We start from the raw sequence: 13,607 nt of genomic DNA, 5'->3' as shown, positions 1-13,607 counted from the left end.
TTTTCTCTTCTCTCCTCCTCTTCTTGTTCTTCAAAGCACCAACTAACCCTAACTTGCTCTCCGCTCTCCCCCTTTTTTCCTCTCTTGGTTTGGAATCAATACCCTATGTGCCCATCAATGGAGATCAACAACCTCTTCTATGGCCCTTAGTGGAATAAATACAACAAACATGAAGCATTAAAGCTCATACCAAAACCATTAATGGAGGGGGAGCTTCACCTCAAAATTCCATAGCCTTCCTCTTGCCTAATCTCATATTGTTTGCTTCCAATAGGTAAGAGGGAGAAATTTGTGAAAAATAGCAACTTGAATGGACCCATTTGGCCTTATGGTTAGGGAGATATGACCATTACCATTTGAAGTTGGATCAATGAGAAAACTCCATTTGGAATCTTTGTACGGGTGGCGTAGGCTACGCTGGAGGTGCGGGAAATGATGGCGTGATCTAAGCCGTCGATCAAGGATCAGGCAGAGCATTTAATTCTGGCCTTTGGATCAGTGTAACGAGCTTTAAACATGGACTGTTGGATCATGGATCAGTGTTGGCCTTAAATTTTGGCTTTTGGATGAAGATAATGTACATTAAATGAGAACCGCAGATTAACATAAGGTAACATCAGCATGACATAGGGGCTGACGTGTATTGACGCAATCGGTCAGCACCTGCGTCAACACCTTTTACTCATTGGTTGCTTTAGCCGAAATTCAGGAATCTTGTCTCCCCTTCTACAAATGGTGAACTAAATCGTGGCCGTAGGATCTACTTTATTCAAAAAGCTGAGATCTTAAACCATTAGATTGGTTTCTCTTTGGCAAGATTCACCCATAAGCTGTCGATTGGAATCTTCACTCAAATGAAATGGACGTGTGCTAGCCACACGATTGACACCTTACGACGTGGCCAATCCTTAGACTTTTGATCAAAGTTCTTCACACATTTTAAATACACAAAGCCCTTTACCTTCATATAGTTTAATGCAAAACACCCCCAGCAGGTCAAGACTTGATAATTGCAAATAAACCCCTCACTTTCCAAAAATAAAATCTGAAAAATCCTCCCATCATCGAGAGGTATTGCCACTTTTTGGTTTGGAGATCTCGCAAAAACGTGCATAACTTCTTCGTACGATATCCAATCGAGACGAAACGAAATGTGTTGGAACCATGACTTGACAGTTTACAACTTTCCAGAAGACCCGATCTTTAGACTCAACCATGCAAAAAGACCATAATTCCCTTGAACCTTTTGGATGCCATAACTTTCTCATACGGAATCGAAACGCGATGAAACCAATTGCGTTGGAAAGATTGGATTTCTCTGACAAGGTTACATAGAGAACATTTCTTCCAAAAAATTCATCTTCAATGTTGTACTGCCCCCGACTGCCACATAAGCCAATTTTTTTACTGTGTATGCATAACATCTTCATACAGTATCGAAATTGGACAAAATCAGGTGCGTTGGACAGGATAAATTACATTCTAACTATCATCGAGAGGTATTGCCACTTTTTGGTTTGGAGATCTCGCAAAAACGTGCATAACTTCTTCGTACGATATCCAATCGAGACGAAACGAAATGTGTTGGAACCATGACTTGACAGTTTACAACTTTCCAGAAGACCCGATCTTTAGACTCAGCCATGCAAAAAGACCATAATTCCCTTGAACCTTTTGGATGCCATAACTTTCTCATACGGAATCGAAACGCGATGAAACCAATTGCGTTGGAAAGATTGGATTTCTCTGACAAGGTTACATAGGGAACATTTCTTCCAAAAAATTCATCTTCAATGTTGAACTGCCCCCGACTGCCACATAAGCCAATTTTTTTACTGTGTATGCATAACATCTTCATACAGTATCGAAATTGGACGAAATCAGGTGCGTTGGACAGGATAAATTACATTCTAACTTTTTCATGAAGAAAGCATCTTCTAGAAAAATCATTTTCACTACCAAAAAGGCCTCAAGCATAAATATGCCAAATTTGCCAGTTTTGATTCGGAATCCCACACCACCTGCCATGGATCTATCAATCCACCCCATACACATTATGTAGCACTGTTATCTCATCGGAGAGATGGAACCCTACCACATCACCACTTTCGGCCACATCACCCAAACTATCCACATCATCAACTACCATGTGGTCTAGGTTGCCAATAAAGACAACCATAAAACAATAGAGAAGATGTACAACAATCCCAGGTCGATGTTGAATACACCAGGTTCAAATTTTAATGTGAAGCATATTCACCGATGAATGCACTATTTCAACACTATAGTGATGTGTCTAGTGAAGGAAGGCGAATGACAAAAAGTGTATGTCTGACAAACTCAACATTACGTGCATTTTGTTCGACACTTAAAGAGGTTTTTTGACATCGAAGGCAAATGTTCTACCTATCATCAATACCGAGTGGAGGCCTCTATATGGCAATATGTGTCTGAGAGATTTGACAAATGGAAGGTTCTATTCGACATTCAAAGAGGGCTGTTGACAGTGAGGCCATGTCATGCGACACTCTCAACGTCGACATGTGCAAATCAAGTGTTGAATGCGCTACACGTGACTTTGAGTGGGTTAATTATTCTTGGCTATAAAATATGGCCTTTTGGCCATTCAAGTTTGAGTGTGAAAATACTCCTACTTGAGATGAGAAAGGAGAGAGAGCTTAGGAGAAAGTGTTCTAGGACCCCAACCTTCAATGCTCTATTAATGCTTTCAAGCATCTAAGTGAAGGGTTGGTGATGTGCATTCAAGAAGAAACTCAAGGGTTGTGAAGAGAAGAGATGGAGAAGAAGAAAGAACAAATAGGGTTTGTTAGCTTGTGTGAAGGTTCAAGAATCTTCAAGTGACGATTTGGTTGAAGCTCTAGTGGCGAAGAAGAGTCAAAGAGAGCAAGTCACACAAGAGGGAAACAACATTAGTTAGAGCCTGGAGGTAACCATTCTTATTTGTATTCCCACATTTATGTGTAGTAATGCGTAGGCAAGATTTGATATAATTCCTAGACTAGTTTGAGCTTGTATTTGGGACCTTTTCATTGTCAATTTTATTGTAATCATTGTACCTATCAAGTGTGTGCTCGATATTGAGGTTCCACATTGTTCTAAAATGATAAAGATAGTAAGGTTACAACTTCTTTTGTAACCAATGTGGTTGCAAACAAACACACCCTATCTTGGATTTCTTGTTTTATAACTTCTATGAATTGGGCAAGTGTGGGACTTATGTTGAAACTTCTACAATATCCTCCCCCCTCCCTCGTGTGATGCAGGTGCACAACCGTAGACCGATCCACACCCATCTGGATACCTAGAAGGAGATGAACCGGATCAATATTTGAGTTTTGGTTCTAGTAGATTTAGTAGTTTACTTTATTTAGGAAAATCTTATGTAATCTTTTATTTCCAAAATTGTAGGATACATAGGAGTAGAGTCAATTTAGAATTTCTTTCCCTTTGAGTTTATTTCCTTTTTAGAGTCTGGGTGAGAATTTGCTTTTTCTTTAAATACTTGCTATTAACCGATTGAGAAGACAGAGAGAATAAGATGAATTGAGTTTATGGTTGTGAAAGCCCTATGTGGCCGAGTGCCTATGATTTCTCTCCCTCCCCTGCAACTCTAAGTTTTCTCAAGGATTTCTTCCCTTCCCCTACCGGCCCTCCATCAACTTGGTATTAGAGCTAAAGGATCCTCTCCATCGTTCTCTCTCCCTGTTATATTGTGTTCCCTACCTCCTTCCATTACTTGCTGCATTGCCAAAGGCTAAATCCCCTTCGATCCCTCTTTCTTTCCCTGCTGTAATAGCGAAGACAAAAAAATCCCCCTTTTCCCCATTGTTTCCAACTGAGACCCAATCCCACCCCTATTTCTTTGATTCGGACTCTTCCCCTTTTTCTAGTGTTTCAACTGCAGCCAAGGAAAAAAAAAAAACAAGAAAGAGCAAAAGACAAAACCAGAAGAAAAAAAGAGAAGAAGAAGAAGAGAGCATATAAGAGACAGAGACCAGAACACATACCTGGTTTCAGATCTGCTGGTTGAAGCTCCTCCTACATCACAAATCACAGCAGCCCTCTCTTCGTGGTTCACTAGTCCTGAGTTTGGCAAAGAAGAAAACCCCACCTTTATTCTGCTGGTTTCGATCTCCAAAAAGGAGAGATACTCCTCTTTTGTCAATAATTGAAGTTCTGAACCCCAAACTAATGCCAGATAAGTCACTTAATGGGCTTATTTTATTACAAATAAGCCTTGCGTTGGGTTATGTATGTGTTGGGCCTTTGATTCTATGGGTTTTCTTTGTAATAGGCTCACTTTAATGGGCCTAAAATATGGGTAGAAAGTAGGAAAACGGGATTTAATTCATTAGTTTAGTTAGAGTTCTGTTTTGCGTCTATTTCCTTTGTTATTTTAGTTTGAATCAGTTTAAGTTTCCCTATTAGTGAATGACTAGTTAGTTACCTACTCTATGTTGGAGTTATGGTCCCAGTCCCACTAGGAGTGTCTAGTCCTATTTGGAAACTAGCTCCTGAGAATGTTAGGATTGCTATTCTACCCTCTTTAAATAAAGGAGCTTATGTACTCAATTCTCAGATTTGAATGAATGAATTATGGAATGATTACTCTTTAGTTAAAAGCTGTTGTTGAGAGGTGAGATGCCTAAACCTTTAAAGGGTGTGATACCCAAAACCTGAGGGGTGAGATACCCATTCCTTTGTTATCTTTCATCCTTCTCAACCATCCATCTTGTTTTTATTCTTAGTTTCCATTACTATTTTCTGTTCTTAATTATTGTTGTTGTGAGATTTCGAAGAGAGAGTTTTCAGATATGTCAAGCCCTATTAAATCAGAATCGATTAGCAAAGGAATTCCAGTTTTCAACTCCAATCGATCTCCAATATCTCCTCCATCTGGAGTTTGATCTGCCTGGTCTTGCTAGGGGCTGTTCCACATCATTAGTGGATCAATCGAGGCTACCAGCTGCTGCCCCTGCAGAATTCTGACAAGTTCTCTCTCCTAGGTCTGATTTTCAAGAAAGTGAACATCTCAGCAACCAACCTTCAGAAGTCCTTCAAATCTTTAGGTTTTTGTACCCTTCCTAGGGACTACCTACGCCCAAGAGTGCGGCTCAATTGGAGTCCTACAGACCTGGTCTCATCTCTCTCTTTGTCCAGCCATATTGCAGGTCTTTCTCTCTCCTATCGGGTTGGGTTTTTGGCTGGTTTTACTCCTGTATTGGTATTGTACCCTTGGGGGTTTATTTGATGGTCTTATTCCCTTGTTTCCCCGTCTTATTTGTTTTGTTTGGGGTTTATAAATTGTGGGGTTTAGTTTTTTGTAATCTACTCTTGCATTACAAACCCTTTTGGTCGATTACATCATCTGTTTACTTCTTACTTTCCCTATTTTCCCTTCCCTTTCCTTCTTACTCTCTTGTCCTAATTTTATACTTTGCTTTGAAGTTTACCCTTTCCCCTATACGTACTCCTTAAAGTGTTTCTAGTTGAACCTCTCTTCTAAACTCCCCCCCCCCAAACAAAAAAAGGAAGAAGTTGAACCTTCATATTTACAGTTCTACCATCATCTCCTCAACTTCTATGTATTTCCATTCTGCCACTCACTCCTTGCTTTGAGTACACATCCATAGTGATTTCAAAATGCAAATCTGGCTGATGGATTTAGATCGTTTACTGGATATTTGTCAACAAATGCAACTGATACGAAAGAAGTTCGATGAGATTCAACGACATTGCAAGGACATCAAAGACCAAGAACTCGTCACGTCTGATTGTTTGCAATCTACCTTCAACTACTTGATCTCAACCATTGAGCAACAGGGGGACGAGCCTGAAGTTGGGTCACCAATAATGGAAGATGAGATGGTGTCGTTGGTTGTTGAAGATCAACTTGTGGGAAAGTTTAAATTCGGTGATCTCTTTAGTGAACCGATCAATTTTATTTTTCCAAGTCACTACATCACCAACGAACTTCGAGTCATGCATCCCATTTGATCATGGTTTAATCGATGACTTCATACAGGCAAAGATGGATGCTGATCAATTGGTGTTGATTCTCCCATTCTACAAAACTCGTGGACGAGTTTTTCTTAACACCAGGGGAATTGATGCAGGTGCACAACCATGGACCAATCCACACCCATCTGGATGCCCAAAATGAGATGAACCAGATTCATATTTGAGTTTTGGTTCTAGTAGGATTTTAGTAGTTTACTTTATTTAGGAAAATATTATGTAATCTTTTATTTTAAGTTTTATTTCCAAAGATGTAGGATACATAGGTTTGAGTCAGTTTAGAATTTCTTTCTCTTTGAGTTTGTTTCCTTTTTGGAGTCTAGGTAGGAGTTTTGCTTTCTCTTTAAATACTTGCTTGTAGCCGATTGAGAAAATGGAGAGTAGAAGATGAATTGAGTTTATGGTTGTGAGTGCCCTATGTGGCCAAGTGCCTGTGATTTCTCTCCTTACAACTGACTTCTCTCAGGGATTTCTTCCCTTCCCCTACCTGCTCTCCATCATCGTGTCTCCCCTCATATGATAAAAAACAACACTCACAACCAGGCATGAGGTGTTGCACCTCATCGATCAAATCTTACCCACAAAAGGTTGATATGGTCGAGCCAACTTGACCATGAATGGAATTAATAGATCTTTTACTACCATAAAAACTACAACAACGCCACCTCAAAACATTTAGAATATGAGCATCTGAAGAACGAAAGGTCTCTGTCTGACACAAATACTAAGCTTGCCTCAGCCTTCCTATTTTGGTTTCCCTCTTGGTTCAAGTTCAAGACCCTTTTTTATCGAAGTAAAATGTCACTACGCTGTCATTTATCCTTTCCTACAATGCAACACACAGCCCAACTCCAATCAGAGTGAACTTTGACACACCAGGACTCATTTGACAATGGCCTGAACTTTGCAGACATGACTTGAGGATCCAAAACCAGCATGTATGTAAGCAAACATGGGACCCCATGTGGTCCTTGATGAGACATGTCTATTGCTTTGAGCGATTGCAATTGAGTCTCCATGATCCAGAAGCAGGGCAGCCAAGAAACCGAAAATCTCTTGGGGGAAAATCACTAAATTTTCCTAGATAAAAGTAACTTTCAATAGCGCTAAGTCAATAACCTCTAAATGGAAACCAGAACTGCCGATCCCTTTGACGTGTAGTTTCATTTTTTTCACCTTTTTTTTTTGGATGGGGGTGTGTGGTTGGTTTAGATAAACCTTTAATGACCAGCCCTTCTTCTAATGGTGAGGGCAGGCCAAAGGAGACTGCCATGGTCCACCTTTGCTGCCTGCAAAATACATAAGTGGCACGTGAGGGGACCCTGCAAAAGAGTTTCATCTCATTTTTGTAGAAAATCTTGGCGACCATCCTTGCAATGGAGGAGAGGCATGAGATAGGCATGCAGAAGGTGTTACAGGTCACATTAATTAACCAGTTTAAAGCTCCTTGAGACCTTGTAATGTTCCATGTGTGATAAATTGTCACTGCAGGAAGATGTCCAAACCATTTGGTCAGAAGAAGCTGATATGGAAATTGTTCTTTGGCTTAATTCCAAATATTAAAACACGATATTGAGATGTGGAAAGTTCCCATCTTGAATCATCTGGTGGAGCTGACTCGGTTATGTCTGTTTCAGCATAAAGTTATTGCTCCTATACATTCAGTAAATCCAATTCTCAAAATAGTGTCTATCAAGAATGGCTATGTTGCAAAAACATAGTAATTCTTCTCTGAGTCAGAGCTGCTCTCAGTAGACCAAACAAAGCATGTATACTTGGAAGCACTATAGTGACACATTTTATTTTTTCTTTTTCTTTATTTTTTCCTAAGATTTGCTATGCTAATACTGGTTTACGGCTATTTCTCATTCACAACTCATGAGATTCTTTGCAGAGTTTCAGAGTCTTGATGTTTGCATCCTCAACCTATCTTTTCCAACACAACTATGCCACTACTCATAGGAAACTATTTCTTTTTTTTGATTTTATTGGTGCTTATATTGATGCTCTTGTTGGACTCAATCATTTTCCTAACCATGTGATAAACACCCTTGATTAGGTCATGCTTTTCTTGGCCTATTTGGTTTAACCTTGTTTCTTGTTCTGCTTACAGATTGGAAACTGTGTTGGTGCTGCAAATCACCGTTACTTCATTGCTTTTCTGTTCTCAGCAGTAATCAGCACAATGTATGTTTCCATAATGTCTGCATATGTAGGATATCATCTTTGGCCTCCATTGCCATTGAGGACTCTTCATAGTTTCAAGGGGTCTAGCACAGATGTGGCTATGAGGATGCTGAAGGAAATTGTTATTGCTTTCTTCGACTCTGCCATAGTTCTATCTGCGAGGGGGCTTGTCCTTGTTTATCTCTTTATTGCCAGTCTGTCTGTGGAGATTGGGTTAAGTGTGCTTTTGTGGCAGCAGCTTTGTTTCATTTATGGAGGGAAAACTTATTTGAGTCAGTTAAGTTCACGAGGAGATACTGATGTTGGAAGAAAAGGTTGCCAGAATCTTTTTCGCTTCTTAGGTTATCCGTATCCAGCTTCAAGACACTTCCAGTTTTTGTTCAATACAAAGAAGATTCATAGTAAATGAAGGGAGATCCTCTGATGACTGAACAGCTAAAGATTTTTGTTGTGATTTTGTTGGTGTTCACTTTCTGTCACACCATGGAATGGATGTTTGAACCAATCACTTGTGTGGTAGCTGTTGACATGTATAATGTATATTAGAGACTAGAAAATTGTAAATGGAAAACTCTCTTTTTTCTTGCAGTATCCACTTTTGAAGCTCCAAATTGGGTCTATCTTGTTTTAAAAACTTGCAGTTTTCTCATTTTTAAAAATTTTACTGAAACATTCCTCAGTTGTTCGGTCATCAGAATCATGTCAGACAGTTCTCCATAGGTGGCAAAACCAAGAATAAAATCTTGAGTCAGATATTCACACAAGGGCAAGAAAACGCTGTCTGGTCATGTGCCCCTCCACTCAAGCATGGGGGCATGAAATGATGGCATTGCCCCCTGTTTGGATGCCTGGAGATGCACTACTATTGGACTCTGAGCTGGCATAGGGACAACGTGACCAAGTAGCTATTTTTTCTCGTTCACTCAATCAATTTTATCTATGAGATCTTGTTGACCATTTCTAATTGACTTTCCCTCGTTTCTTTTCTAATGAAGTTTTATTTTCCAATAAAAAAAAAACCATGTTGACCATTTTAATGGGAAAGACTCAAGTCAAGATAACCCTCTCACAAGTCTTGTTCCGAGGATTGATTGTAGAGATGACTTTACATTAGGCTATTATTGGGTATATTAAAATCAAGGGAAATTATTAACCTAACAAGGGTCTGTTATTTATTCAAACAAAACAAGACTGCCAGTACCCTCTTAAAACTACAGTTAGGGACATTATTGAAAATAATTTAACGAGGATAATTGAGTAAAATCAAATTCACGGTTGGAAATAAAATAAAAAATAGGGTTAATTACACTGACTTCCCTTGCAGTTTACCTTAATATTATAATCATCCCCGTAGAACTGACAATTACATTGTACCCCCTACAGGTGACGGTATACCAGCTCTGTTAGGCATAAACTGTTAATTAGTGACGTCACATGGTAGATTTTTTTCAAAAGACAAAAAATACCCTTTCAGGTGCCTGAACTACCTATTCTACCCTTTCAACCCAAACCCAACATTGTACCTTTTTTTCCCCATCCACCGATGATGAATAACCTTCTGCTAGAACCATCAACAATTGACAAAGCCTCTAGTGAGGTCTAACAACTTCTCTTTCATTTTAAGCACATCTCTTTCTTTTGAACCTATCTTTAGTGACCTGCAAGCAAGAACTTCTCCACTCCGATAATATGCAACAGTACCAAACATGATTGAGCTATATAGAGAAACAATAATCGAAAACCTGGATTTTCTACCAATCAAACGAAAATAGAACAGAGAACCAATGCATTCCGCCATTCTCTCTCTCTCTCTCTCTCTCTCTCTCTCTCTCTCGTTCTCTATCTGAGTCATCCTACCATTGAAATCTCATTAATCCGTCTATCCCACGAATAAATCCCCATCTTTTTGTTCTTATTTATTGTACCTCGACTGCTGAGATATTCTAAATCCCTCTTTATCATTCTCTAAGTAGGCCATTGGTTCTAGGGTTTTCAGTTCTATCTCTTTTCTGGTTTTAATTTGATTAGTTGGATTTGGCATTGTATTTTGAATGTTTAGATGTGTTGGCAGTGGCTTTTGGTTGACTTCATGTTAGGATCTGAACTTCAAAAACGCTTCCCTGGTTTGTTTCTTCCCTAAGAGACGTACAGCAACTCCATTGCAACCCTTAGGCTATTTCCCATCGTGATGAAACCCTAGCATCAACGGTTAAGATCACATTTCATCTCTATCTTGGATCCAATGGTTATATTCCATTTTTGTTGATTGTTTTTGTAGGGATAAAACTACCATTTTAATTTATTTAGTTAAGACTATCAACTGTAGGGGGTACAGTGTAGTTGTCAGTTCTACAGGGGATGGTTATAACATTAGGGTAAACTACAGGGGAGGCCATTGTAAGGGTGATTTACATCAATCTGATGAACAAGGTTAGGGTTTTGTTCAATTTCGAGAATCTAGAAATCGGACCAAGGTGATAATGATCCGTCTTCGCTTTGGCTCTCGAATCCGTTATCATCGGTTACAAGAAGAAGAAGAAGAAGAAGAAAAAGGGGGTAATTATGTTTTTTTGTATTCTAAAATTAACACCTCTCTTACGGTGTTAGATTTTTTGGTTTAAATGTAATAAACAATTTTTTAGGGGAAGAATGTAATATAGGCAAATGCCAGGGGAGGTTGATGTAAATCACCCAATCCTAAAAAATAAAAAAGGTGAAATTTAACTTAAATTTCTTAACTAAGGGATAAATCATAATTCAACACAGCCCAAAACCATTTCCCTCTCCCTCTCCCTCACTCTCACTCTCGGCCCTCCTCTCCCTCGACCCAGTCTCCCGTTATCAACATAACGTGCAATGGTTGAGTCAATGGACTATGCCAACTAAGATAAGAAAGATGGAGAGAAGATCAGAGGACTCAATTCGGTAAAATGTGGAGGAGATGGGGCTTATCTACGATCGAGAAAACATGGTTCCAAATCAGAAATTGAGCTCCTCTACTGATTCCTACTGAAAATATTTTCAGTCGGTCAAGTGCATGTATGAAGAGATTGTTATGTATCGAGCATGGGGCAATCTCTCTTGGGTAGTTATCTTATTATTAGTCCTAAATAATTGTAGATTTTAATTATCATGTAGTGTTTTAGTGGAGGTAGGAAGTTATTTTAATTAATATAGTAATAGTAGTGTCGTGGCAATGTGGTCATCATGGGAAGGAAAGTTATGCCCGTGGATGTATGCTATAAATTAGTAGAATTTTAATAGAAAAAAGGACTTTTGAACCAAATCAAACTCTATGAATTAAGGTAGGCTTCCTTATCGAAGCCAGACGCCAGGCTTCGTCCATAAAGCCACCCCTTTTTTTCCTAATTTCTCTCATCGCCCCTATTTTTTCTCCAATTTTATTTTCTTTTAATTTATTTCTCCCTCCCTTCCACACACGTAACAAGTGGTATCAAAGCCAGGGCTGAGAGAAAAGGTGGAGAACTTGGAAAGCATTGTGCGTTCACTTCAATTGGGGCAACAGAAAATTATGAGGAAGCTTACCGACATCATAGAAAAACTTACCATGATGACTGAGAAAATGGGAGAATCTTCAAGTGAATTGAAAAAATCCAAAGAAGAGGTAGCCATGATGGTACAACCGATATAATCAAAGGCAAGGGAGAAGAAGAAGAGAAAGAAGATGAAGAAGAAAAAGAAGCAAAAAGAAACGAAGAAAAAGAAGAAAAGGAATTTACCTATCATCAATTCCCTCAAGGAGATGCCCATTTTTACAACTAGATTCATACGTCTCGAATTAATTGTCCCAGATTCATTGAATATAGCTTTTACTATTAAGATATGGGATCCCGGTGGCCCTTGATGACAAGGACAGTTTAAGGGGAAAGGATTGTTACGTACCTAACAACTTCCTCATTATTATTATTATTATTATTATTATTATTATTATTATTATTATTATTATTATTATTATATTGTTATTATTATTATTATTGTATTTGTATGTGGGTAGGAGTTATTGCCACAGTGGAGTATTAAGTAGTTAATAGAAGTTGGTAAGTTAATAGAAGTTAGAGATAAGTATGGAAGTAGAAGTAGTGGAGCGTAAATGGAGTGTATGGTGTAAGAAAAGTTTGTAACTACTTGTTTATCCTATTTAATAGGAACTAATATGGAATGGAAAAGTAATGAAGAAATTTATCCTAAATTATCTCTCTAGATTTATCTTGAGAAGAGGCAGACGTCCGGCTTCGTCCATAAAACCAAGAGGCAGGCACCTCCTAATTAGCCAAAACCCTATATTATCTCCCCTATTTTCTCTCTATGTCCTATTTTCTCTCCCTCTCTCTATCGTGCACATATCAGAGATGGTCGAAAAACAAGGTAAAGGTTGTACTAAGAATTACGGTTCTAAGATTGCTGAGTTCTCTAAAAAACTATTCTATTGTACTGTAGCTCATATTTTCTAGTGTTTTCCAATGGAAACCTCCATACCCACCATCAGTTTTCCATTATAAAATGTAGTACTTTCTGTCTTTATGCATTGAAAAACTCTTAAATATATAAACAACCAAAGGTGGCTTTAGGTGACTGTTTGTAGAACCTCTTAATTTACAATAGAACCCAATATGAATTCAAGAAGCTGCACATTGCCAAATCCATCCATTTTAGAAATTATTTTGAATAAAAATTTAGAGCTACACAATTTCTCTGACTATTGATATACTTGTCGCTCCATGTGGGGATAACCTGATTTTAAGTAGAAAGACTTGTAATTTTCTCCCTTTTTTTTTTTTTTTTTGCATACTTGGTTTACATAATTTAAATGTTGCTGGTGTCATACTTATTTTACATTATTTATTTGTTGCGTCATCTGTTAGCAACTTGATTTGTTAATACTTATTTTTTGCTTTATAAAATTTTGGGCCATAATTCACAAAGGTAGAACTGTTCCCCAAACCATAGTCCCTTTCATATTAATCTAAACATTTTGCATTTTTAGAAAATATTTGTATATTAACATGAAATTCAGGCTATCTAGTCACCTATGAGTTCTTAGTTGAGGGTGGCCATTTGCATTGCTCATTTTTAAATTTTGTGCAATGATGCCTTGCAATTCATTGATCACTAGTTCATAGGTTGTCTTCTCAGAGAGAAGTGGTTAGACATCTTTGAAAGACTTGATGTTTAAAATCAATTTCTTCCTTTGGCTTTTCTAACGATGATCTGGATGGGTTGCAAATTCAACGGTAAAAATGTTTATGTTACACAGTGTTTTATTAATGTAATGTTGTTTGCATCTATTTGATAACACAAGAAAATCATCCAGACCTGTAGAGTTGCCTCTGTTAGCATTGAAAAACTGTTGATGATCTTCA

At 38.3% G+C, this 13,607-nt stretch overlaps 1 protein-coding gene across 2 annotated transcripts in view; it reads left to right on the top strand.

The window, feature by feature from the left end:
* Positions 1-8,817, top strand: part of LOC122063812 (protein S-acyltransferase 11) — a 55,812-nt gene extending 46,995 nt beyond the window's left edge. For both annotated transcript variants that reach the window (XM_042627524.1, XM_042627525.1), the window contains one exon: positions 8,153-8,817. In XM_042627524.1, the coding sequence (XP_042483458.1) occupies positions 8,153-8,635 (483 nt within the window). In that variant the 3' untranslated portion in view covers positions 8,636-8,817. The remainder of the gene's footprint in view (positions 1-8,152) is intronic.
* The last annotated feature ends 4,790 nt before the right edge of the window (positions 8,818-13,607 follow it).

This window comes from Macadamia integrifolia, unplaced genomic scaffold, assembly GCF_013358625.1.
Source record: "Macadamia integrifolia cultivar HAES 741 unplaced genomic scaffold, SCU_Mint_v3 scaffold1461, whole genome shotgun sequence".
Taxonomy (NCBI): domain Eukaryota; kingdom Viridiplantae; phylum Streptophyta; class Magnoliopsida; order Proteales; family Proteaceae; genus Macadamia; species Macadamia integrifolia.
This window is presented reverse-complemented; position numbering and strand designations above follow the sequence as displayed.